Source organism: Bufo gargarizans, chromosome 2 (assembly GCF_014858855.1).
Source record: "Bufo gargarizans isolate SCDJY-AF-19 chromosome 2, ASM1485885v1, whole genome shotgun sequence".
Taxonomy (NCBI): Eukaryota; Metazoa; Chordata; class Amphibia; order Anura; family Bufonidae; genus Bufo; species Bufo gargarizans.
This window is the reverse complement of record NC_058081.1, coordinates 166,418,456-166,444,575: the sequence shown is the minus strand read 5'-3', so window position 1 is coordinate 166,444,575 and position 26,120 is coordinate 166,418,456. Positions and strand designations below refer to the sequence as shown.

General features: G+C 41.1%; 1 protein-coding gene across 3 annotated transcripts in view; it reads right to left on the bottom strand.

The window, feature by feature from the left end:
- Nucleotides 1-26,120, bottom strand: part of UNC13C (unc-13 homolog C) — a 908,495-nt gene that overhangs the window by 342,575 nt on the left and 539,800 nt on the right. For all 3 annotated transcript variants that reach the window (XM_044279668.1, XM_044279669.1, XM_044279667.1), the window contains one exon: nt 6,977-7,062. In XM_044279668.1, the coding sequence (XP_044135603.1) occupies nt 6,977-7,062 (86 nt within the window). The remainder of the gene's footprint in view (nt 1-6,976; nt 7,063-26,120) is intronic.

Below are 26,120 nucleotides of genomic sequence, written 5' to 3'. Positions count from 1 at the left end.
ACAGACCCTCACCCCAAATTTTTTAGATGGTCAGATCAGCAGTAGATCCTCACCCCTAATGTTTTTGAGGGTCACCAGCAGGCCATCAATCATAATTTTTAAGGCTGTGTATGATGCCCTCCTTTATGTGTAATAAAGGGTGTATTGGAGTGCCCGTCTCTTGTAATTTTTGGCAGCAGTTAGTGCATAGGCTTTATGAGTGTAAAAATCCCACTACCTTAACAATTGTACCACAATGTGAATGAGGCCCTCCTTTATGTGATATACAGGTTGTATCGGAATGCCTCTTCCTTGTAATTTTTGGCAGCACTTGCACTTTATATACAGAAAAGAATGTTTCCTAACAATTTTTCCTCTGAAATCGATTTTATCTTCGGTTTTGTGCGTATTATTATTAGTCTGTAAAAGTGGCGTACTACTCGGACAACATCGCTCCCAGCAGCGACCTAGGAGTCCAAGATGCATCTAGACATGCCCCCCATGCTGTTGCCAAACCATTTCAGTGGTGTTTCTATAAATTTTTGACCTTTTCCTATGAGCCAGACACCCGCCCCTCTTCAGAGCTCGGGTTCTCCCATTTACTTCCATTGCTTTTGCTTAAAATACAAAGGGAATGTGTCATCTTTAACGTGGCAGCTTTTTATTTTTTTTGATAATTTCATCTTCAACTTGGTTAACTGTTCAACGTAACAGTAATTTTTGAGCAGGGGTGCCTAAATGTTGGCATGCCACTATATATATATATATATATATATATATATATATATACATATATATCTATATCCCACCCCCTTAATAGTGACCTCCACAGGGGTCCACCTCCTTAACAGTGACCTCTACAGTGCACCACCCCCTTAACAGTGACCATCACAGCACCCTGGCCACTTAAAATGTGACCTACATAGCATCTCACACCCTTAACAGTGACCTCCACAGAACCCCAACCCCTTAACATTGACCTCCACAGTGGTCTGCCCTTACACAGTGACCTCTACAACACCCTGCACCCTTAAAATATGACCTCCATAGCACCCCACCTCCTTAACAGTGAACTCCACAGTGGCCCATCCCTTTAACACTGACCTCCTCAGTGGTCTCTAGTTTTAATGAACTAAGGGGCACTTTTATTAAGACCAGAGTTTTAGACACCGATCTTAATAAAGCCCGATAGCTGGCACAGGCCTCTACATAACTTCGGCGCATCCAGCACTAGTTCTAAATGTAAGACAGCATCCAAGCTGTCTTACATTTAGACCATTTTCTATGCCTAAAACAGGTGTAGAAAATGGTAAATGAGTATCCTTCCCAACCCACATCATGCCCACAATTTTAGACCTGGGGTGAGAGGGGGAAAAGTCACAGATAGTGTCGCAATGGTTAGTTCTGTGTCTGAAATATGCCTAATTTAGGCGTATTTCAGATTAATAACTGACCCCCTTCAAGTCCATAAATTGAATCTATTTTTCTGAAACACTGGGAGATGCTTAGAAGCGGTCATCTGGAGATCACTAACTTTGAAAAAGTACCTTTTAAGTCCTATAGAAGATACAGAAGCATTAGAGATAGACTGGTTAAGTCTGAGATACCAAGTAATGAGAGGGTTGTTCCCTAAGTACTACCTCACCTGTGACTTGTCCTGGGTGATTTATGTACTCTGGTGCCCTTGTGGGTACCTTTTACGTGGGTGAAACCAAGTGTGATAAGCCAGACTGAATAATCATCGCTTCACCATTAGAAACAAACAATCTGACTACCGGAGCCAAAACATTTTAAGGAAAATTAGCATAGGAAACGATTTATGATCCGGGACCATATTATCCCCTGTATCCAAATGGGGGGTGATAGAGTGTCACTCCTCAAAAAACGGCAATCATACTGGATTTTCTGACTGAACTCGCTTAAACCGCATGGTTTAAATATAAATTTTAAAGTGACCATGGGCATGATGGGATGAGCTTTGCCCCAGTCTCTCATTGCCTTGTTTGTTCTGCACTATTTTAGTTATGTTCTGAGATATAAATGATTATTATTTATTTTTTCCATTTTTATTCTTCTAATGTTCCTGAAGAATGTGGGGAAGAGACATGTTGCCATCTACTAGGGACATATCTTGTAGACTGAATTTCCATTGCTTTATCTCCAGTCATTCATCCATTAGTGGTGTCCTAATTAGGGTTAATAGTAAGCCCATGGCTAATCCATGTAATACATATTAACATGGTGCCCACAGACTTCCGTCAAATCATTAACTACCTGCCAAGAAATGGGCAGAAGGCTTGACTAGTGTCCAATGTTACCATGACTAACGTAGATGGTTACTGAAACTGGCTCCGGTAATGTTACAGTGAGGTGTTGTCTGCATAAACAGGTCAGTAAGGCTCAATCAGATGTGCCATAGAATATTTTACCAGGATTTATTTTACCAGGAGTCTGTATGAATATCCCCCGACCCCCATCCATTTACATGAAATTAGGAAAACTGCCACATATACCAGTCTAAAATCAAAATGAAGGGAATATCATAAAACGATGAATGCACAGCCTCTAGTATTCAATCTTGCTGCACCAATGATCACATAAAAGAACCAGGTGAGGCTACATGTGGATGGATGAGGCCTCCAGGAGTATAACACTGTCTGAACTACATAATGCATCACACATGGTCCAGATATAACAGCTGTAAAAAGTACAATATGAAAAATGTTCATCCTAAGGTCTGCAGGTAACACTGAGTGGCAGATGACAGTTTCCTGCAGCTGCCACATGATTTCCAATGACCACATGTAACACGATACGTTTATTAATTAAGTTTCTAAATGTAATTCAGGAAGCAAGTAGACAAATGTAAATGTGATGTTATTGACTGCTTGTAATAGTGAACTACCTGACATTCAGATGATCAGGAATGAAGCTACGGAAGAGATACATTCTTGTCACATTTAATGCCTTTCCTAAAGCCCAAGGCTTTCCGGGATGCAACTCCATCTAGCATCCTATATTTAGCAGATTAGATTGATTTTTGTTATTCTCTCAGAATTTAGAGGAGATGTATTTTCTTGTGCTACCTCCCTTGAGGTGCTGTTTGATCTTGTGTGAGAATAACAACTTGTCATCGTTAGGATCACAGAAAAAATGAGATCAGAGCTATATGTATTATGCGTGAACCAATAAGCCTAATGAGTGACGTAATGTTAAGGCACATTAAAATTCGTGACAGACAAGAGGGACTGCAAAGAGATGACATTGCCCAATTTATCTTTAGTCTTACTTGTTCCTACTCACAGCTATGGGAGGTTTTTCTGAAATGACCTTGTACCTACAAAGGACCTATACACGCATAAGACTGCATTATATATACTTCTGAAAGTGAGAAGCATAATTGGTATACCCTATGGATCTAACTTATCAAGCAGACAATCAATCTTGCTTGTTAAATGCAAGCAATTAGAAAGTCTGCACCTCGGATTGGCTGCTTATAGGGAGACAAGTCATGTCTTATGTGGCCTACATTGTATTGCCAATGCTTTTGCTGCCACATCTAATGCTCTTAGATCAGACGTATGGATCCATAAAACGGAAAGATTACATCGTAATACGCTTCAGTGTTAGCTGTTCATGTGTACAGGCAGTGACATGATCCTGTCACTGTACAAATGCGGTCTCATCTGGAATATGCAGTTCAATATGCAACATTTTAAAAATGAAAGATCTGGAAATGGAAACATTGCAAAAATGAGCAATAAAATGAATCAGGGAAATAGAAAATCATTATTATAGGGAAGGAGGAGCCGACTTTAAGATGTGTCATCAGAAAATTATCAATTAAGGCAGTTACGTCAAAATATCCACTAATCCTCACTGGGATCCATCCTCACAGGTCACGAGAACGAAGGTCCCGTGCAACCATATGAATGGAGCCACAGGTTAAGCATGCATGCTGCCGCTCTATGGGGCTGCCGGAAACGGCCGAGTACAGCGCTCCATTCATATGAGTGTAAGGAGTAAAATAGTTTCAATGACTAAATGGATCATCATTCATAACCTCTTTACACATTAATTTATAGCCCCCATAATCATGTACAAAAAATAAAATAAAATAAATTCCAATCAGAAAACAGGTGAATAAAAGAACATGTATCAGTATATAGCAATGAGTGAATTTCTTGAAATTCATTTTGGGTTAGATTAGCACACATTGGTTGTCAGATTGAATATATCTGAACCAATTTTTTTACTTTTCATGTTGTATGACACTCTGAGGGCCCCTAGAACTGTATCTAACCCCTTCAATGACAGCATTAGTAATGTCAAAGAGACATTAACATATATGGCTATGGGTAAATAGATGGCAGTAGTCGGAGGTAACAAACAGCCTGTTTAATAACACACTGCACTATGATTTGTATTTATTAAATCATTGTCCACAGTTATCCCTTTTAGAAGATACTTTTCTCTGTCTCCTGACTTGTAAAATGGTGGCCGCCATTTTTTGTGATTTGTCCAAAACAAATTGCAAACATTTTGGATTTTGGCAACGTCATATTGAATTTTATTAGTTTAGAATGGATTTGATCTGGTTTTAGGTAGGCAACACATTACCTTTAAAGTGAGCTGGTTAAGTGGGTGGGGTATAACTCACCATTACAAATACATAATGAGTGATCTGCTATATAATTATAAAATATTTGTTACTGTAATGCTGGCCATACACGAGATTTAAAGGACAGTCAAACCCACTAGTATCTATGGTACTGTCTAATAATGTTATGTGGGTGTGTGTTATTGGACATGTTAAATGACGAAATGACCTAAGCTGTGAAGCTGTGGAGTAGTTACTCTATCACTAAGAACTGGTAAAACTTTTACTAAACTGAGAAAAATGCTTCAGGAAATGTTTGGATTATTTTTAAAACAGTGTTATATAAAGTACTAAGTAAAATGGAAATAATACTCAGCTGTGTAGTCAGATCACCACTTGGGGCTAGGGGTCTCTCTATCTTTCTTTCTCAACTATAATATATATAACATATCTGAGAGCTCTTTCATACACCAATAAGAATATATGTCCATAGAAAAGTAATGGGCAGGGACAACAGAAGTAGGTGAGGACAGCAAAACTGTAGTGCAGCACAAAATACTGCCACAGCAGAAACAAATATCAAAGTGCTGCACAAAATACTGCCATCCCCCACTGCAGTATTCAACTGTATCACCATCCTGATGACTTGAATTTAGGAAGGCATCTGTGTTCGCTGACCAAGTGCATAAGCATTGATTAATGCTGAGGGATTCAAATCCTTATGTACTGTACCTGGTCAGCGAAATAAGAAGGGCTTCTGTAGCTCCATGAGCATCAGCCCACCAATAAATTGCCTTGAAGGGTCTATGGCCAGTCCACCCCTGCTTTCTATTAGGTCTGTCCATATATATCTGTACAGTCCAATATAATACAACAGTAATAAAGTCAAGCTGCAGATTACTTCAGAAAACTTCCACATCCTAACTCTAAGTAGAACAGAAAAAGAAAGCCTCAATGTACAGCTATTAGTCAGGGCAATGGATAAGAAACCATATAAACCTATAATGTTGTTAGAGAACAAACAACAATAAAATGCCCAAAATATTCCAAAAATATATATTTTATTTGATTGTAATAAACATATCATAATTTATAAAATATGAAAGATGACAAAAAAATATGAAGAATCAGCAGGAAACCAGATGCCGCAATCCACTCGCCAGTGCCACTCCTACCCACCAAAAGATGGAAAACATGTCAAGTATGCCAGTAGTATATATGGAGGTGATTCACCACCTTGTAGCCCTAATAATGCTACTATTCTGAAATAAAATACATATGGTCATCACCCTAGTACATAACCACTAGGCAGAGCTCAACTCAAAGTGCAGTTAAAGGAAAATAATGAAACAGGTGCTAGAGTCTAGCAGTGGAGGGAAAGATTGAAAATCTGTACTCTACATGTTCTGCTATAAATGTGTTCTTATCTCTCCACACTTGATGTTTCAAAAGCTGTCACTAGGAAAGATCAAGGCTGTCAACATCCAGATTCCCTATACTGCTGGATAGGCGATTTTTACATGGTGCATATATTAGTCTAGTCTACATGGGTTTTGGTGATTCTACCAATAACACATTTAGAATACTGTTGTGCTGTTTTAAACAATTCCAAAAGCTAAAATTTATTTGAGATCATGCCAAAGTATATACATTGAAGCTGGTAGATATGTAGACTTATTTCCAGGGACAGATTATATTCAATGAACTGTCAACTATGACGGTACCATTGAACACATTTCCTTCTAAAATTAAAAAGGGGATACAAAAGAAAGTTACCAGTAAATAAATGTCCTTGACTTGTCCGATATCTGTCCTTTTCAGTCACATTTATTTTAAACATTTTTCTAGGTACATCTGTTTTGGCAACCAATATGATCACTATTAATTCAGCTTTCCCTTACTCCTGACTGTCAAATCAGTTTTAACATTCAGGAGTATAGGAAAACAGCAAAAAAGCAACTTATAAACTCTTTATGGAAATATACTGTAAATCTGTGTATGAAAATACTTTAAAGGGGTTCTTCAATTTCATAATTAAAAATGCTGCATTTTTTCTGACAACACTGCACATTTTTCTCCATATACCTGGTTTTCCTGTCAGCACTTTTCACTCTCTTTTTTTATGCATCATTCTGTGCAGGATGTTTACATGCAGAACTTCCTGTTGGATTTTATAATCAAGCCCAGCATGCTTTGCTCTTTAGTATTTCACAGAGCTTGATACCCCTAGCTAATATGGATAGGGGAGGTGAAGAGGGTGAGAACACTGCAGAGAGAACAATATGAAAGGCAGGCCACTCTTTCAAAGAGTGAAATAATTTTTAAAGACCACATGGCCCACACGGCCATAAACACAAGGCCCACATACACACTAATTGTGAATTGTTAGACATTTACCTTCCAAAGCATACTTCATATCCTGTGCAAATAAGTTCCACATCACCTCTGCACTGAGTTTTCCCATGTTGAGCTCCTGAGGAAACCTGGAATATAAAGAGTCCCATTAGTGGTTTCTTGTTACATTGAACACAGGTAATATAGAAAAATTATTTTGTGGTGGGAGATTAAAAGGTTTGTTCAGCGGTGTTCATTTTCTTTTCTTTTTTTTTTATGAGCTTTTTTGGATTCTTTTACCTCACCCATCTGAGCATTCTGCGTGAGATATACACCCCTACAGCGCTTTACCAGACAGCCACCCACCATGTTACATTAGAGAGGGAGGGAGAGAGATGGAGAGAGCTCAAAGGGAGCTAAAAATAAATATAAGCCATACACACCATCAATGATCCCTCATTGCTGGCATTTTGATGCTTCTCTGGTCCCTGCTGTTCTCCACTTACAGGCCCCAACTTTGACGCACCGGAAATGCCAGAAAAGGCCCAATCAGCCAATTTCTGGCTGTAGAGGTGAACCTCCTCATCCAGTGGTTGACTGAGCAGGTGGTTCCTGGTATATCTGGTGTGTGAAGCTGGAAATAGGAAGTGAGGAATAGCAGGGACCAGAGCAACATCGTAAAAGCAATAGTTCACTTGGGATGAGCATTGTTTTTTTTTTTTTTGTTTAAACTCCCTGTGAGTCATAGATAAAAAAATAAAATAAATCTTACTGTTGTACAACCACTTTAAGCACTGAAGAATACACTTACGGAATAAAAGCATTTTGAGCTGATGAATTGAAGTAACCAACTTAAAGGGCATTTGTCACCACATACCACTAAGTCAATCTATTTTATACCACAGTTATCCATCCATGCTTGTAAGCAGAGTCCTATGTCACCTCTGGTGCACTCTGTATATGCGCAGTAAACGGAACGTAGATTGCCCTTCTGCCTAGTGATTACGTTGATGACTAGTGATGAGCAAAGTTATGAAAAATTAGATTTGGCTGCTTCGTCGAATTTCACAAAGAAATTAAATTTTTGTGATGAATTACTTTGTCACGAAGCACATTACTTTGTATGTAGTGGGCACAATGATGTGGAATGACGATCACACTGCTCTCAGTCATTGATCCCCTAAGATGCCATGTTCATAGCTGATCACATCATCTTCTGCTACAATTGAGGCCTTTCAGGGGTTAATCAGGTTAAAAAAAATTTATAATAAAATATTCACCGTAGGCTACTTTCACACTAGTGGTTCTATTTTCCAGTATCGAGATCGGCCATAGGGTCTCAATACCAGAGAAAAATGCTTCAGTTTTGTCCCCATTCATTATCAATGAGGACAAAACGTAACTGAACTGAATGGAATGCTCCAAAATGCATTCCGTTCAGTTTGGTTGTGTTCTCATACCGGAGAGCGGTTTTCTTTCCATCATGGGATGAGAAGCAAGACGGATCCATCATGAACCACAATGCAAGTCAAAGGGGACAGATTTGTTTAACTCTGACACTTTCTGATACAATAGAAAAAAGTGTTCATGACGGATCTGTCTTGGGTATGTTAAAGATAATACAACCAGATCTGTTCATAATGGATGCAGATCGTTGTATTATTAGTAACATAAGCATTTTTGCTGAGCCCTGAAGGAAACAGCAAAAACGTTAGTGTGAAAGTAGCCTTATCCATTTGCTTGCGGTGAGGCGGTCCCGGTCATCTTAATTGAAGCCACTATGTGAAATGACGTCATCACGCTGGCCGGGAGTGGTTACGTCATTACTGATGGCATCACCGTACCCAGCCAGCGTGCTGGTGAGGTGACATTACACGCCACCCCGCAAGAGATTTTGCACAGTATCTTCAATCAAGATGGTTGCCGCGGCCTCTCCACGAGCAAATAGATGAACTGAGTATGTTTTTTTTTTATTATCACCATTTCAGGAAAAATTTATTTTTTACCATGAAGAGCAAGGAAATTTGGCTTTGCGGTGAATTTGCATTTTTCCTGAAATTCAGATCTAAGTCAATTTTTTGGGCTTCGATTCGCTCAACACTATTGATAACCATAATGTCCTCTGCACTTTTACCCTTCTTTCTTCGGTCTTTTTCATGGCCTCTTCTGCTCTCTCCCTAAACACGTTTTAACAGAAGGATGGTCTAAATGAGCTGCCAGACTTCTTGTTTGTTTGAGGAACACAATAACATAATATGTGGTCAATCATCTCAGATGGTGTATTACTCAAAATAGAGTGCAGCCTTTTTTATGGGAGTTTGCAAATTTTTACTAGAACACAGATCTTCATTAAAGGGTCTGTTCCACAATTAACATTTATCACCTATCTGCAGGTTAAAAATGTCTGATCACTAAATTAGGGGTCCTAAACCACCCAGTCTTCCTCACTGCACTACCATAGTGAAGAGGAGCTTGAATGAAGAAATTGCCATGCAATAACCCTGCCACTACATTCAGTATCTATAAGACTGACCGAAACAGCTGAGCACAGTCCCATAAACATTGAAAAATTAGTGGTCCAAATGTGCGATCACTACCAGACTGGCCACCTTCCTCTGGCCTCGTGTACATTCTGGGACAATTTGCAACTTTTAAACACTCCCTGGGGATACGCAAATATAAAAAGCCACCTGCACGGAGACTATTTGAATAGCATAAAAATGCGTTGTTATCCGTCTATGGTTTACTAGATATATCTACTTGTTTTGTCTTTGGGCTATAGTTAATTAAAAGGGACAACTGTGGGAGTGTGAGAACGACTTGGTTAAACCATCAGCTTTTCATTAGCCCATTTATACAGGGTATCATCTCTATTGGTATTACCGTTTGTACCCTGATGAACAGCACCTTGAATGGTGCAGGAAAACACATCAGGAATTTTTTTTTATGATCATTAACCCTATATTTTAAGGGAAAACTAAATAGATATGGGGCTTTTACATCGGTTAATATATACAGTTAAAATCAGTGATTCAGTACAGTTTGTGTACCGATTTTCTGTTTTTGATACAAGGACCAATTGACTGCACTTACAGACTTTACATCTCTACGGTGGTGTTTCCTGTCCCTTATCAGTGCTTTCTAGGTTCACATAGGAGGTTCCTGATATGGGATCATCCCTATATAGGTGGCCATTCTGTTTATAGGCAGGGTTGGACAATGCTACGGACAACGGTTGAGGGTCAGCATTTTCTGTCCTAAATACTATACCGAATCCACCTCTGGTTAGCCCACTATATTTTAGTCCACTATTTTGGGGTCCAAATGAGATTTTATATATGATTAATAAAGGTTACATCATAACTGGTGATGGAATCCTGTGACTTCTAAATGTCTATTGTGGACATGGTGCAGAAAATACAGAAGAACACTCTGTGTTGACTAGTAAATCGCTGTTTGCTACAACAGTAATTCAGTTTTCACCCAACAAATCATAACTCATTGTCTACCACCTCGACTGAGGATATTTTTCCCATCTATGTTTATTCCTTAGCATTGATCAGATAGTCAATGTCATTCAAGCGCCCTGCTGTTTCCACTGTCAGATCTCAGCATTTCAAACCCAGAACTGTGTACAGATCAATGATAATTCTGACACATCATCATTTTTAGTAATGCATTCATACTTCAAGCCACAAAACTGATAATGTCATCATTTATACAGTCCTGAAATAATACAGGAGCAGAATCGCAAATGCGAGGTAGCCATAACCACGTAAATGTGGGAAAGCAGAGCAGTGGATTTCTGGTTAATTAATGTATTGAGTGCCTTTGGGCTTAGCAGAAGACGTACTCGCAGCATGAAATATTTGCCATCAATATAAGATTCTTTTCTCAGCATGGGCAAACTAACACTAAAGAGCAAGACTTCTGAAACAGTGATAAATAAGCCTGCAAGCGTTCATCATCCTGTTAGACTGATTAAAAGATAACTGTGAAGCTAGATTTTTTTAGGTCAATAACTACTCCTGATAAAAGCAATAGGTTCATTTCAATATCTGTTTACCAGACAGCTCTTTCAAAGTGATGAAATTGGAAAAGTGATTAAATGCTTTTCTTAATTACTAATTGAACTAATTGTTCATAAGTAGAACACCAAGCAAACTTGTCTAAAGTATCTTGATTTGCTTCAGAATACATGGCTCATGCATGCTGTGCCAAATATATGAAGTGTATGAAGTGAAGTGTTTTGTTTCAATTATGACATGCCAGACACAAGGTTTTTTTTTTAGATAACTTTAGCACAAAATTTTTGTCTAGACAATTTTGTGCCCTGTTTTGCTGCAGTCTCAGAAAGTTTTTAGCACATTTTTTGGACAGAAACAACAGCAGCTCCAGAGTGGTCTAAAAAGCAGTGCAGTGTTCTGACAGTGCATTGTCCTATGGTGCATTGTGGCACCTTGTGTCACTTCATACCTTCATCAATTTCTAAAACAACATCACAAAGTTAGACATCCAAGTCACAAATTTGGCACAAACTAACAATGGCGCTGGACAGTATCTTAATATATCTGCTCCACTGTGTATTTAATGGGAAAACAGTATACAATAAAGGAAAAATTATATAAGTCTAACAGAACTCTGAAATCTAAAACGAGCAGCCTGGGGTTGAAATATCGGTGAAAGTATTTGCAAGGAGCAGAAAGCAACAACAAAAAAAAATCCACTCTACTATTTGGCCAAAGACAACTTTAATATTTATCAAAGTGATCCTCCCCCATACAATATGATATGAAGCCAGTTATAGCCTGTATGGGGGCACATTTATTAAGTAAGACCGGTGTTTAATAGAAGCCCATAACTGGCAGTGATTCCGCCGAAGTTATGAAGAGACGCAAGCCTAACTTCCAGCTTCCAGCGCCAGTTCTAAATGTAAGAAAGCTTTCTAGCTGTCTTACATTTAGATCATTTTCTATGCCTAAACCAGGAATAAAAAATGGTGAATTGGTGGCCTGTCCCCTTCCCTGCCCACACCACACCCACAATTTTAGATTGGGCGTGAGCGTGGCGTATCTCAGAATAGTAAATGACCCCCTATCTTTTTTTCTATGTTTCTACATGGTTCACAGCATGTCTGTGGTTTCTCACTTTGCATGTTTCAAATATCTGATTAAAAAACCCTGAAATCTTAAGCAATATGAAATTTTTGTATACATGTCTATACCTAAATATCTGCTAGTCTGCACTGCATTTGCATTAATTTTAGGTTGAGTAAAGGTATATCAACAAGTAGGGGGCCTACCAAAATATCCTTTGACAAGCCTAAGGTGGTAAAATTGCTCTTTAGCCCCGATTCTGATGGCCATTCTGATTTATGTCTTCAAAACAGAGATGTCTGCCATTCGATATGGACATCGGTATGGCCCTTGGGGTAGAGTAGCTCACAGTGAACCAAAGGCCCTGTCCCTAATTATGTTCAACATAGGCTCTAGTCTAGCTAAAGTCTAGATTCCCACTACAGAAAGCTAAAGGACCTGCACATCTAGAAAGGGAACTGTGCAGAGAATAATATAGTTCTCAGGTTAGAAAACTGCATCTGCCAAGACCTGTGATTACATAATCCTCATCATCACAGGTCATGCTCCATCTAGTAAAGAAATTGAGCAGAGAATGGTGTAGTTCCCAGGTTAGAAAGAATGCATGTGCCAGGACCTAATCACTAGTGTTGACCGCAAATATTCTAATCACGAATTTTTATCGTGAATATTGGCACTTTGAGAATTTGTGAAGATCTAGAATATAGTACAATATCTTCGTAATCGTGAATATTCTAGATTTTTTTCATCAATACCCACACTGCTTCTTGCTTGTGGGCCAATGAGAAGGCTGCAATATCTTTGTCTGAGCTTAGCAACATCCCTAGCAACCAATAGGAAAGTTGCCTACCCCTTACTATACAGGAAACTCCAAAGCAGCCATTTTCAGCTGTTTTGTGCAGTTCTGAGAGATAGAGCAGTGACATTGCTGTGCTCTGTGCTTTGCTGAGTCACCTGGATCCTTATTTAATTACATTAGATTGTTAGCTCATATATATATATATATATATATATATATACACATATATATATATATATATATATATATATATATATATATTACAGATAATCAGTCAGTAATAATACGTACAAACCGGATTCCAAAAAAGTTGGGACACTATACAAATCGTGAATAAAAACTGAATGCAATGATGTGGAGGTGCCAACTTCTAATATTTTATTCAGAATAGAACATAAATCACGGAACAAAAGTTTAAACTGAGAAAATGTACCATTTTAAGGGAAAAATATGTTGAATCAGAATTTCATGGTGTCAACAAATCCCAAAAAAGTTGGGACAAGGCCATTTTCACCACTGTGTGGCATCTCCCCTTCTTCTTACAACACTCAACAGACATCTGGGGACCGAGGAGACCAGTTTCTCAAGTTTAGAAATAGGAATGCTCTCCCATTCTTGTCTAATACAGGCCTCTAACTGTTCAATCGTCTTGGGCCTTCTTTGTTGCACCTTCCTCTTTATGATGCACCAAATGTTCTCTATAGGTGAAAGATCTGGACTGCAGACTGGCCATTTCAGTACCCGGATCCTTCTCCTACGCAGCCATGATGTTGTTATTGATGCAGAATGTGGTCTGGCATTATCTTGTTGAAAAATGCAGGGTCTTCCCTGAAAGAGATGACGTCTGGATGGGAGCATATGTTGTTCTAGAACCTAAATATATTTTTCTGCATTAATGGTGCCTTTCCAGACATGCAAGCTGCCCATGCCACACGCACTCATGCAACCCCATGCCATCAGAGATGCAGGCTTCTGAACTGAGTGTTGATAACAACTTGGGTTGTCCTTGTCCTCTTTGGTCCGGATGACATGGCGTCCCAGATTTCCAAAAAGAACTTCGAATCGTGACTCGTCTGACCACAGAACTGTCTTCCATTTTGCCACACTCCATTTTAAATGATCCCTGGCCCAGTGAAAACGCCTGAGCTTGTGGATCTTGCTTAGAAATGGCTTCTTCTTTGCACTGTAGAGTTTCAGCTGGCAACGGCGGATGGCACGGTGGATTGTGTTCACTGACAATGGTTTCTGGAAGTATTCCTGAGCCCATTCTGTGATTTCCTTTACAGTAGCATTCCTGTTTGTGGTGCAGTGTCGTTTAAGGCCCCGGAGATCACGGGCATCCAGTATGGTTTTACGGCCTTGACCCTTACGCACAGAGATTGTTCCAGATTCTCTGAATCTTCGGATGATGTTATGCACAGTTGATGATGATAGATGCAAAGTCTTTGCAATTTTTCGCTGGGTAACACCTTTCTGATATTGCTCCACTATCTTTCTGCGCAACATTGTGGGAATTGGTGATCCTCTACCCATTTTGGCTTCTAATAGACACTGCCACTCTGAGAAGCTCTTTTTCCTTTAAAACGATACATTTACTGGGATTAAACGTTTGATCTGTCATCTACGTTCTATTACAAATAAAATATTGACATTTGCCATCTCCACATCATTGCATTCAGTTTTTATTCACAATTTGTTTAGTGTCCCAACTTTTTTGGAATCCGGTTTGCAATATCTACTCAGACTGTGATAAAATGTGAAGTTGCATGTATTGCGCCAAAACATTTGCGCATCATTAGTGCCGATTTGCGCAATCGCGAATATATTGGTGCACTATAACTGCATATAAAAGCTATTGTTCAGCCATGCATGCAAAATGTAATGAAAAACAGTGCTGTAATGTAAAATTATTTACAGTGATCAGGAGTTCTTCCTCACAGTCACGAAAGTTGCTGCCAACCATTTACTCCAATTTCAGGAAAAATGTAGCAAAATTGAGCCACGCCTGTATTGCGTGCACAATGTGTGCATATTACATTGCTGATTTTCGCAATCAAGAAAATAGTAACTGGAGATCACGATTTCTAGAATTTGCGAATTTATGGCGAATATTAGGCCAAAAATTCATGAGATATCGTGAAAACGAATATTGCCTATGCTGCTCATCACTAATAATCACATGTCCTCTTCAACCCCCAACAGCATGGATAAGAACTGCTGGGTGAGCTTTCTATTGAGACTAGAATGGACTTCATTTGCCCCCATTCTCTGTTTTTACTCATATCTCACTCATATACCGTATAATACTGCAGACAGTTACAACTACCTAATGTACCTCACACACAGTGACCATAATGTATAACTAACCATATATTTCTGTACACACTTCATCTATTAAACCTTGTACGACTCACATCAGTACACTATTCTATATAATATATATATATATATATATATATATATACATACATATAAATATATATATATATATATATATATATATATACACACACACAAGGCATATATTATACAGTATAATAGATGGAGTGTGTACAAATATATAATATATCCAGCAGTGAAGCCGTGAACTGATATACGAGGTGCAAAATATAATATAGGCAGTGTGTACAGATATATAGTATGTATATACAGCATTGTACTAGTATGTGAGGTACAAGGTATAATAGATGCAGTGTATACAGGTATATAGCACATAAAGCAGTGTCCTGATATGTGAGGTATGAGTAATAGATGCAGTGGCTACAGATATGTAATATATACAGCAGTGTACTAATGTCACAGGTACAAGGTATAATAGATGCAGTGTATACAGATATATATTATATACTGCAATGTACTGATGTGTATGGTGTATATGTTAATGCAGTGTGCACAGATATATAGTATGTACAGCAATGCACTGCTATACTTACTATATGAAAATTCTAAGTTATTTGTACACATTTTTTATCAAGCACCTGTACGTTACTTTAATGTTTGGAGGTGCTGGTCTAACTTAGTTTTTTTGCATTGTACATTTGGGGGAGTGGTTGCCTTTGTTTGGGCCATGCATTCCTGCCCATCTGCCATGGGCTTCTAAGTATATTATAGCTGGGCTCTACATTGCCCTGAATGTTGTAGGCTTCAGGCCAAAGAGAGGGAAGACTTTTAGTGCAGATCCCATATGTGGAAGCACCTTGTCACTGGTAGATGGGCCACACCACAATTTTAAAGCAGTTCAGATTTATCCATGTTTACAGTTTTCACATGGAGTAGTGTTCTGCCACATATAATGTTTGTTTTCTTTTACACTGCAGCTGTGGTAGCATGAGTGTGTACTTTATTCAAGATTGTTTAGAGGTACTAGTATATTTATGTTTTCGCATTATTTTTTAATTTGTCAAATCTGTCCAAGAATGCATGGGGTATAATGTCTTCATCCAATACAATTTATACAGCAAAATTAATAGGAAACATACTACTGAGAACAAATTTCTAATTTGAGAAAACATGTGACAATATGTGAAGGCTGTCACAGTAATTCCTGGTTCAGGTGAATGTATGATTTTCAAGTTTTACATGCTATAATTTGATATCTAACTATTAACCATAGTTTATGGCACTCGTTCTAGCATGTAGTCCTCAGAGAACACAGCAGGCCATGCGTTTGACAATATATCAGTAATTTTCATGCAATTTCACTGTAAGGAATCCTCAAGACATAACCAAACTACTGGTATATTTTACAATTGATAAAACGTCTGTATGTATTTTTATTAAAGAAAATGTTCTATTAAAAGGATTTTCCAGGCTTTAGATATTGATATTGCTGACAGGGAACTAAATGTAGTGAAAACATCTGTTACTGATCGGAAGATGCGTGACTACAAGCGCACGCTGATGATAACATTCCCACCTGACAGCGGGGGCACAGTGGAAGCACAAGGCAAAGGCAGAGGAGGAGGAAGAGGTCGCCAATGCAGCTGGGGCACCGCCAGCACCTGAGAAGGCAGGGTTAGCATGGCAAAAATGTGGAAAAGCTTTGTCAACCTTGGAGGTGCTGACCTGCCCTGCAGCCAGTGTAGAGTGTGAACGTGTGTTTAGCACGGCAGAGAGCATTATCACGGGCCGCAGCCAATGTGGACAAGCTTCCGTTTATTAAAATGAACCAGGCATGGATCCCACAGGACTTGTCCGTACCTTGTGCAGAATATACATTTATACCAGCCTCAACCATCCATTCTTGTACTCAAGTGCACTTATTCTTTGTTTATTTGTTTATATGTCCCAATATTTTGGGGGGATACCCCAATTTAACCCCTTAAGGACACAGCCTTATTTCACCTTAGGACCAGGCCATTTTTTGCAAATCTGACCAGTGTCACTTTAAGTGGTGATAACTTTAAAACGCTTTGACTTATACCTAATTTACCAAAAATTGGGAAAAATTAGCAAATTTCAAAGTTTCAGTTTCTCTACTTCTGTAATAGATAGTAATACCCCTAAAAATTGTGATGACTTTACATTCCCCATATGTCTACTTCATGTTTGAATTATTTTGGGAATTACATTTTATTTTTTGAGGATGTTACAAGGCTTAGAAGTTTAGAAGCAAATCTTGAAATTTTTCAGAAATTTACAAAAACCCAATTTTTAGGGACCACTACAGCTCTGAAGTCACTTTGCAAGGCTTACATAATATAAACCACCCAAAAATGACCCCATTCTATAAACTACACCCCTCAAGGTATTCAAAACTGATTTTACAAACTTCGTTAACGCTTTAGGTGTTGCACTAGAGTTATTGGCAAATGGGGATGAAATTTGAGAATTTCATTTTTTTGCCTAATTTTCCATTTTAACCCATTTTTTCCAGTAACAAAGCAAGGGTTAACAGCCAAACAAGACTGTATCTTTATTGCCCTGACTCTGCCGTTTACAGAAACACCCCATAGGTGGCCACACAGCGGGGCGTAGAGTGAAAGGTGCGCCGTTTGGTTTTTGGAAGGCAGGTTTTGCCGGACTGGTTTTTTGACACCATGTCCCATTTGAAGCCCCCCTGATGCAACCCTAGAGTAGAAACTCCATAAAAGTGACCCCATCTAAGAAACTACACCCCTCAAGGTATTCAAAACTTATTTTACAAACTTCATTAACCCTTTAGGTGTTGCACAATATTTAATGGAAAATAGAGATACAATTTCAAAATTTCACTTTTTTGGCAGATTTTCCATTTTAATATTTTTTTTCCAGTTACAAAGCAAGGGTTAACAGCCAAACAAAACTCATTATTTATGGCCCTGATTCTGTAGTTTACAGAAACACCCCATATGTGGTCTAAAACTGCTGTACGGGCATACGGCAGGGCGCAGAAGGAAAGGAATGCCATACGGTTTTTGGAAGGCAGATTTTGCTGGACAGCTTTTTTCTACACCATATCCCATTTGAAGCCCCCCCTGATGCACCCATAGAGTAGAAACTCCATAAAAGTGACCCTATCTAAGAAACTACACCCCTCAAGGTATTCAAAACTGATTTTACAAACTTTGTAAACCCTTTAGGTGTTCCACAAGATTTAATGGAAAATAGAGACACAATTTCAAAATTTCACTTTTTTTGGCAGATTTTCCATTTTAATATTTTTTTTTCCAGTTACAAAGCAAGGGTTAACATTTGAAGCCCCCCTGATGCACCCCTAGAGTAGAAACTCCAAAAAAGTGACCCCATTTTAGAAACTACAGGATAGGGTGGCAATTTTGTTGGTACTAGTTTAGGGTACATATGATTTTTGGTTGCTCTATATTACACTTTTTGTGCGGCAAGGTAACAAGAAATAGCTTTTTTGGCACCGTTTTTTTTTCTTGTTATTTACAACATTCATCTGACAGGTTAGATCATGTGGTAATTTTATAGAGCAGGTTGTCACGGACGCAGCAATACCTAATATGTATACCATTTTTTTTTATTTATGTAAGTTTTACATAATGAATTTATTTTTAAAACAAAAAAAAGTTTTAGTGTCTCCATAGTCTAAGAGCCATAGTTTTTTTAGTTTTTGTGCGATTATCTTAAGTAGGGTTTCATTTCTTGCGGGATGAGATAATGGTTTGATTGGCACTATTTTGGGGTGCAAATGACTTTTTAATTGCTTGCTATTACACTTTTTGTGACGTAAGATGACAAAAAATGGCTTTTTTTTACACCGTTTTTATTTTTATTTTTTTACGGTGGTCACCTAAGGGGTTAGGTCATGTAATATTTTTATAGAGCCGGTCGATATGGATGCGGCAATACCTAATATGTATACTTTTTTATTTATGTAAGTTTTACACAATGATTTCATTTTTGAAACAAAAAAAAATCATGTTTTAGTGTTTCCATAGTGTAAGAGCCATAGTTTTTTCAGTTTTTGGGCGATTATCTTGGGTAGGGTATGCTTTTTGCGGGATGAGATGACGGTTTGATTTTTACAATTTTGCCGTACATGCGACTTTTTTGATCACTTTTATTACCTTTCTTGGGAAGTAAGGTGGGCAAAATTTCAATTTTATCATAGTTTTTATTTTTTTATTTTTATGGCATTCACCGTGCGGGGAAAGTAACATAACCATTTTATAGATCAGGTCATTACAGATGCGGCGATACCTAATATGTGTAGTGTATTTTATTTATTTTTTTATTTTTTTCAGTGATAAATGTTTTTTTATCTTAACTTTTTTCACTTTTTTTTTACATTTTTTTGACCCAGACCCACTTGGTTCTTGAAGATCCAGTGGGTCTGATGTCTGTATAATACAGTACTGTATTTTACTTATACTTTGTCTGAACAGATCTATGCCTTTAGCATAGATCTGTTCAGCACCATGGACAGCAGGATGCCTGAGAAGGCGTCCTGTTGCCATGGGAACCTTCCCTGTCTGCTCAGTAATGGTCAGAACTGCGCAGACAGGAAAGGGTAAGGACGGGGCTCTTGGGGGGCTGTCTGGGGGCTCTCTCCCTCTCCCATCGGGGGGCTGTAAAGGCACAGCAGCCCCCTGATGGGAGAGGGAGGGAGCTCCCTGAGTTGTTAACCTTTTCCATACAGCGGTCCGTATGGACCGCTGTATGGAAAGGGTTAAACGGCTGACATCGGTGATGGGCTCTTGGGGGGCTGTCTGGGGGCTCTCTCCCTCTCCCATCGGGGGGCTGCAAAGGCACAGCAGCCCCCTGATGGGAGAGGGAGGGAGCTCCCTGAGTTGTTAACCTTTTCCATACAGCGGTCCGTACGGACCGCTGTATGGAAAGGGTTAAACGGCTTACATTGCATCACCGATGTCAGCCGTTTATACCAGGGTGCCAGCAATGTGCTGGCACCCTGGTATACCCACCAGACACCAATGATTATTCAATGGGAGGCGGGGGATCGCGAACCTGCCTGCCGCACCGCCCGCTCCCGCACCGCCTGCAACACTCCCCCTGCACCTCCCACCCGGAAAAAATCATTCAGGGGTGCAGGGGGGAGGGATACATTTATATTTTACGAATGCTAAAGTTTCTGATCCCCGCGGTCAGGGACTGCGGGGATCAGAAACTGCAGAAATCGCAGCAAACCGCAGGTCTGAATTGACCTGCGGTTTGCCACGATCGCCCACATGGGGGGTCACGGGACCCCCCGCGCATTTAGCCTAGGGGCCTGCTCAATTATTTGAGCAGGCACCGGGTTCCGATCACTGCCAGCCGCAGTACCTGTACGCCCTATGTCCTTAAGGGGTTAAAATTAAAAAATAACACAAATCAGTGTTGTCAACCTATTCCTCCTTCACCGCCGCTGCTTCCACCTACACCGCCACGTCAACCTACACCACCACATCCACCCATCCACCGCCTTCTCAACCTCCTTCTCCTAGATCCAGATTGTTATTTTTAATTATTTTTCTTTATTTTATGTAATTTTAAGTCATTTCCCTATTGATGCCTTTTGCAGCCCTCTAGCCCTTTCCAGGACTATTTTAGAGCCATTGTAGTGCCCAAAAGTTCAGGTCCCCATTGACTTCAATGGGGTTCAGGTTCGGGTCAGGTTCGGGTCCCGAAATTAAACTTTTTTGTGAAGTTCGGCCGAACTCGTCGAACCCGAACATCCAGGTGTCCGCTCATCTCTAGTCATGGGTCAAAATTCTTCGCAATGTAAAATAATATGGTGCCGGTGCTAACCGCAAGGCCATCTCTATTGGCCACTTACTGGCTACTTTTGATTAGTGTGCATATAAGTTACTATACAGTACTTTGTTGATGTTTTGCTCAATTTTCTATATTTAATAAAGTATGCCCCCTTGTTGGCCAAGTCTTTTGTGATCTTTATACAGAGGTCTTGTCTATAAAATGGCTGCTAATGGAGGGTCATGTTACCAGGCAAAACACTTATTAGGTCATTAGGATTCATGTCACCCATCAATAGAACAGAGGATTTTGAGAGATCTAGGCCCCTGTCACCCAGGCACAGCAGGGGTTCAATCACGGCAAAAGGGGGTTCATGTCACCCAGCAATAGAACAGAGGATTTTGAGAGATTTAGGCCCCTGTCACCCAGGCACAACAGGGGCTCATTCATGAAAAAAAAGGGGGTTCATGTCACCCAGCAATAGAACAGAGGATTTTGAGAGATTTAGACCCCTGTCACCCAGGCACAGCAGGGGTTCATTCACGGCAAAAGGGGGTTCATGTCACCTAGCAATAGAACTGAGGATTTTGAGAGATTTAGTCCCCTATCACCCAGGCACAGCAGGGGTTTATTCACGACAAAAGGGGGTTCATGTCACCTAGCAATAGAACAGAGGATTTTGAGAGATTTAGGCCCCTGTCACCCAGGCACAGCAGGGGTTTGTATATGCCAAATATGGTAAAATGTCACCCGACAATTGAAAATAAGAATGTTTTCAATATTGACACTTTTTTGCATTAAAATGGCTCTAAAAAAGTCTTTGAAAAGGCTAGAGGGATGTAAAAGGCAGTAAAATGTGCTTAAGAGCATGGCAACTGCTCTTTAAACAAATGTGGATAGGGAAATAACTTAAAATAAAATAATATAACTACAAATTATTAACCTGAAACTCAGAGAAGGAGGTGGATATGGAGTCGGAGGTTGTGGAGGCGGTGAATGTGGTGTTGTAGGTGGAGGCAGCAATGGAGGAGGAGGAGGTAGCCAACAATGTTTTTTTGTTTTTGTTTTTTTAATGGGGTAGGTAGCCCCCAAAATATTGGGACAAATAAATAAATAAATACAACAAAGAATCATTGCACTTGACTTGAGTACAAGAATGTATGTTTGATGGTGGTATAAATGTCTTTTTTGCACAAGGTACAGACAAGTCTTGTGGGATCCAAGTCTGGTTTCATTTTAATGAACGTGAGCTAGTCCACGTTGGCTGTGGACAGGCGGCTGCGCTTGTCTGTGATGACGGCCCCTGCCGTGCTGAACACACGTTCAGATAATACACTGGCTGCAGAGCAGGCCAGCACCTCCAAGGTGTAAAGGATAAGCTCAGGCCTTGTGCCCAATTTGGAGACCCAGAAGTTGAAGTGGGCAGACCCGTCATTCAGTACATGTAGGCGTGTGCACACATACTGCTCCACCATGTTGGTGAAATGCTGCCTCCTGCTAAGACGTTCCATATCAGCCATTGGTGCTGGTTGTTGTGGCATGCTGACAAAGCTTTTTCAAATTTCGGCCATACGAACCCTGCCTTCTGAGGTGCTGCCGGTGCCCCAGCTGCATTGGCAACCTCTTCCTGGTCCTCTGCCTTCGCCTTGTGCTTCCACTGTGCCCCCGCTGTCAGGTGGGAATGCCACCAGCAGCGTGTCTACCAGCATGCGCTTGTACTCGCGCATCTTACGATCACGCTCCAGTGACGGAATTAAGGACAGTACGTTGTCCTTGTAACAGGGATCCAGAAGCGTGGCCACCCAGTAATCAGCACAAGTTAGAATGTGGGCAACTCAGCGGTCGTTGCGGAGACACTGCAGCATGTAATCGCTCATGTGTGCCAGGCTGCCCTGAGGCAACAAAAGCTGTCCTCTTTGGGAGGTGTATCATCTGTGTCCTCTGTATCCCCCCATCCACGCACCAGTGATGGCCATGAGCTGGTCTGGGTGCCACCCTGCTGTGAATATGGTTCCTCCTCCTGCATCTCCTCCTCCTCCTCCTCCACCTCCTCATTCTCCAGAACTGTACCCTGGCTGGACAATTGTGTACCTTGGGTTTGTGGGTGCAGGAACCCACCCTCGGAGCCACTTGGGAATGACTGGCCGGAAACCCTATGAAATGATCCCTCTTCCTCCTCCTCCTCCTGTGCCACATCCTCTTCCATCATCGCCATGAGTGTTTATTCAAGGAGGCATAAAAGTGGTATAGTAAAGCTGAGAACGGCGTTATCGACACTGGCCATGTTGGTGGAGTACTCGAAACAGCGCAACAAGGAACACAGGTCTCGCATGGAGGCCCAGTCATTGGTGGTGAAGTGGTGCTGTTCCGCCGAGAGACTCACCGTGCGTGCTGCAGCTGAAACTCCACTATCGCCTGCTGCTGCTCGCACAGTCTGGCCAGCATGTGCAAGGTGGAGTACCACCTTGTGGGCACGTCGCTTTTGAGGCAGTGAGCGGGAAGGCCGAAGTTCTGCTGCAGCGCTGACAGGCGAGCAGCAGCAGGATGAGAACGCCGAAAGCGCACACAGATGGCCCGCACTTTATGCAGCAGCTCTGACATGTCAGGGTAATTTTTAAGGAATCTCTGCACCACCAAATTTGCGTCTAGTCCCAAAGCTGCTACGAGATTTTTCCCATTATCGCACACCACCAGGCCGAGCTTGAGGCTGACTGGCACAAACCACTCGCCGGTCTGTTGTCTAAGGCCCGTCCACAGCTCCTGCGCGGTGTGGGGTTTGTCGTCCCCCAAACAGATAAGTTTTAAAACTGCCTGCTGTCGTTTACCCCTGGCTGTGCTGAATTGGTGGTGAAGGTGTTACGTTGACCGGATGAGGAGCTGGTAGAGGATGAGGAAGCGGAGTAGGAGGAGGAAGCAACAGGAGGCAAACTGAAGCGCCCTGCAATCCTCGGTGGTGGAAGGACATGCGCCAAACTGCTATCCGCCTCAGTCCCAGCCACCACTGCATTTACCCAGTGTGCTGTTATGGAGTTATAACGGCCCTGACCGTGGTTACTGGTCCGCGTATTCGTAGTCAGGTTCACCTTGCCACAGATGACGTTGCGCAGTGCACACCTGATTTTGTCCCCTACTTGGTTGTGAAGGGAAGAGATGGCTCGCCTTGAAAAGTAGTGGCGGCTGCGCACAACGTACTCTGGGACAGCCACCGCCATAAGGCCTTTAAAACTATCCGTCTTCACCAGACGAAAATGACAGCATTTCAAAGGCAAGTAATTTAGAAATGCTGGCATTCAGGGCTAGGGATCGCGGGTGGGTAGGGGGGTACTTCCTCTTCAGCGTTTGGGATATGGAGAGCTGAACGCTTCCGTGTGACATTGTGGAGATGCTTGGTGACCCAGGTGTTGGTGTTGCTGGCAGATCCTCTTTTTGTGGGGTGTCAGGTGGCACTGTCACTCCAGAGGTAGATGAAGAGGCCGCGAATGCAGCAGAAGAGGAAGCAGGAGGAGCCAGAGACCTTTCTTGGTTTTTGAGGTATCTACTCCACTGCAGCTCGTGCTTTGCACTTAAATGCCTTGTCATGCAGGTTGTGCTCAGGTTGAGAACGTTTATGTCTGATTGCACAGCATTCAAACCACTCGTGTCTTGTCGTCAGCACATTGTCTGAAGAACTGTCACGCCAGGAAACTCCTTGGAGCTGGCTTTGGTGTGCTCGGTCCCCTTGCTGTGGTGGGCAGTAGGAGGTGTACTGTCTAGAGGACGGCCACTCCGCTTTTGCACCCTGCTTCCTCTTCTGCTGTGCTGGTGGCTCTGTGCGACCACCGCCTCTTCCTCCGAACTACATCGGTCACTCGCATGAACTTGATTCCATGTGGGGCCGAGGACCTCATCGTCCTCCACATCTTCTTCCACCCAGTCTTCACTCCTGACTTCCTTGTCAGTCTGCACGCTTTCGAAAGCCGCAGCAGTTGGCACCTGTGTTTCGTCATCATCCGAGACGTGCTGCGATGGTCCTCCCATGAACTCATCTTGAAAAATAAGTGGTTGGGCATCGGTGCACTCAATCTCTTTTACTTCTGTGGCAGGGCTAGGTGGATGGCCCTGGGAAATCCTGCTAACAGAGTCTTCAAAAAGCAGAAGAGACTGCTGAATGACTTGGGGCTCAGACTGCTTGGCTCATTTGCAAGGGGGTAAGGTGAAAGACTGATGGACATCGGCTGCAGGTGCAAACTGGTTTTTCAGCAGGAGACTGGGTGGGAGACAATGTGAAGGAACTGGATCCACTGTCAGCAACCCAATCTACTATCGCCTGTACTTGTTCAGGCCTCACCATTCGTAGAGCAGCATTAGACCAAATATCGCTGCAGGTTTTGTCGCCTACTCGCACCTGAGGAAGGGGTTTCACTTGTGCGTGCAACTGGCACAGCTCGACCATGTCCTCTCCCTGCAACAGGAGCTCCACCAGCAGCACCACGACCTGGGCCACGTCCCTTATTTGACGCTCTCCTCATATTTTTTGAATTTAGGATCTTGCCCTAAATGGGTATTTAATTAATAGTAAAAAAAGAACGACTGTATGTTAAGGGTGTATCTCACACGGCCTGAACCAGACTAGGCCTCAATTAAAGCTTTCTTTGCACAAGATGTCTGTATTTCAAATGGCTGTATTTCAATTGGCTGTATTTCAAATGCCTGATTCAAAACCCTGTATTTATAGGGGGATCACACACGCCCTGAATCAGTAAAGGCGTGAAGTAAATATATCTTTGCACAAAAAGGCTGTATTTCAAATGGCTATATTTCAAATGCCTGACTCAAACCCCTGTATGTAGAGGGAGTATCTTATAGGGCCTGAACCACTGTAGGCCTGAAGTAAATATATCTTTCCACAAAAAGGATGTATTTCAAATGACTGTATTTCAAATGCCTAATTCAAACCCCTGTATTTATAGTGGGGATCACAAACGCCCTGAATCAGTGTAGGCATGAAGTAAATATATCTTTGCACAAAAAGGCGGTATTTCAAATGCCTAATTTAAACCCCTGTATGTAGAGGGGGGATCTCACACGCCCTGAATCAGTGTAGACCTGAAGTAAATATATCTTTGCACAAAAAGGCTGTATTTCAAATGGCTGTATTTCAAATGCCTAATTCAAACAATTCAAATGTAGAGGTGGT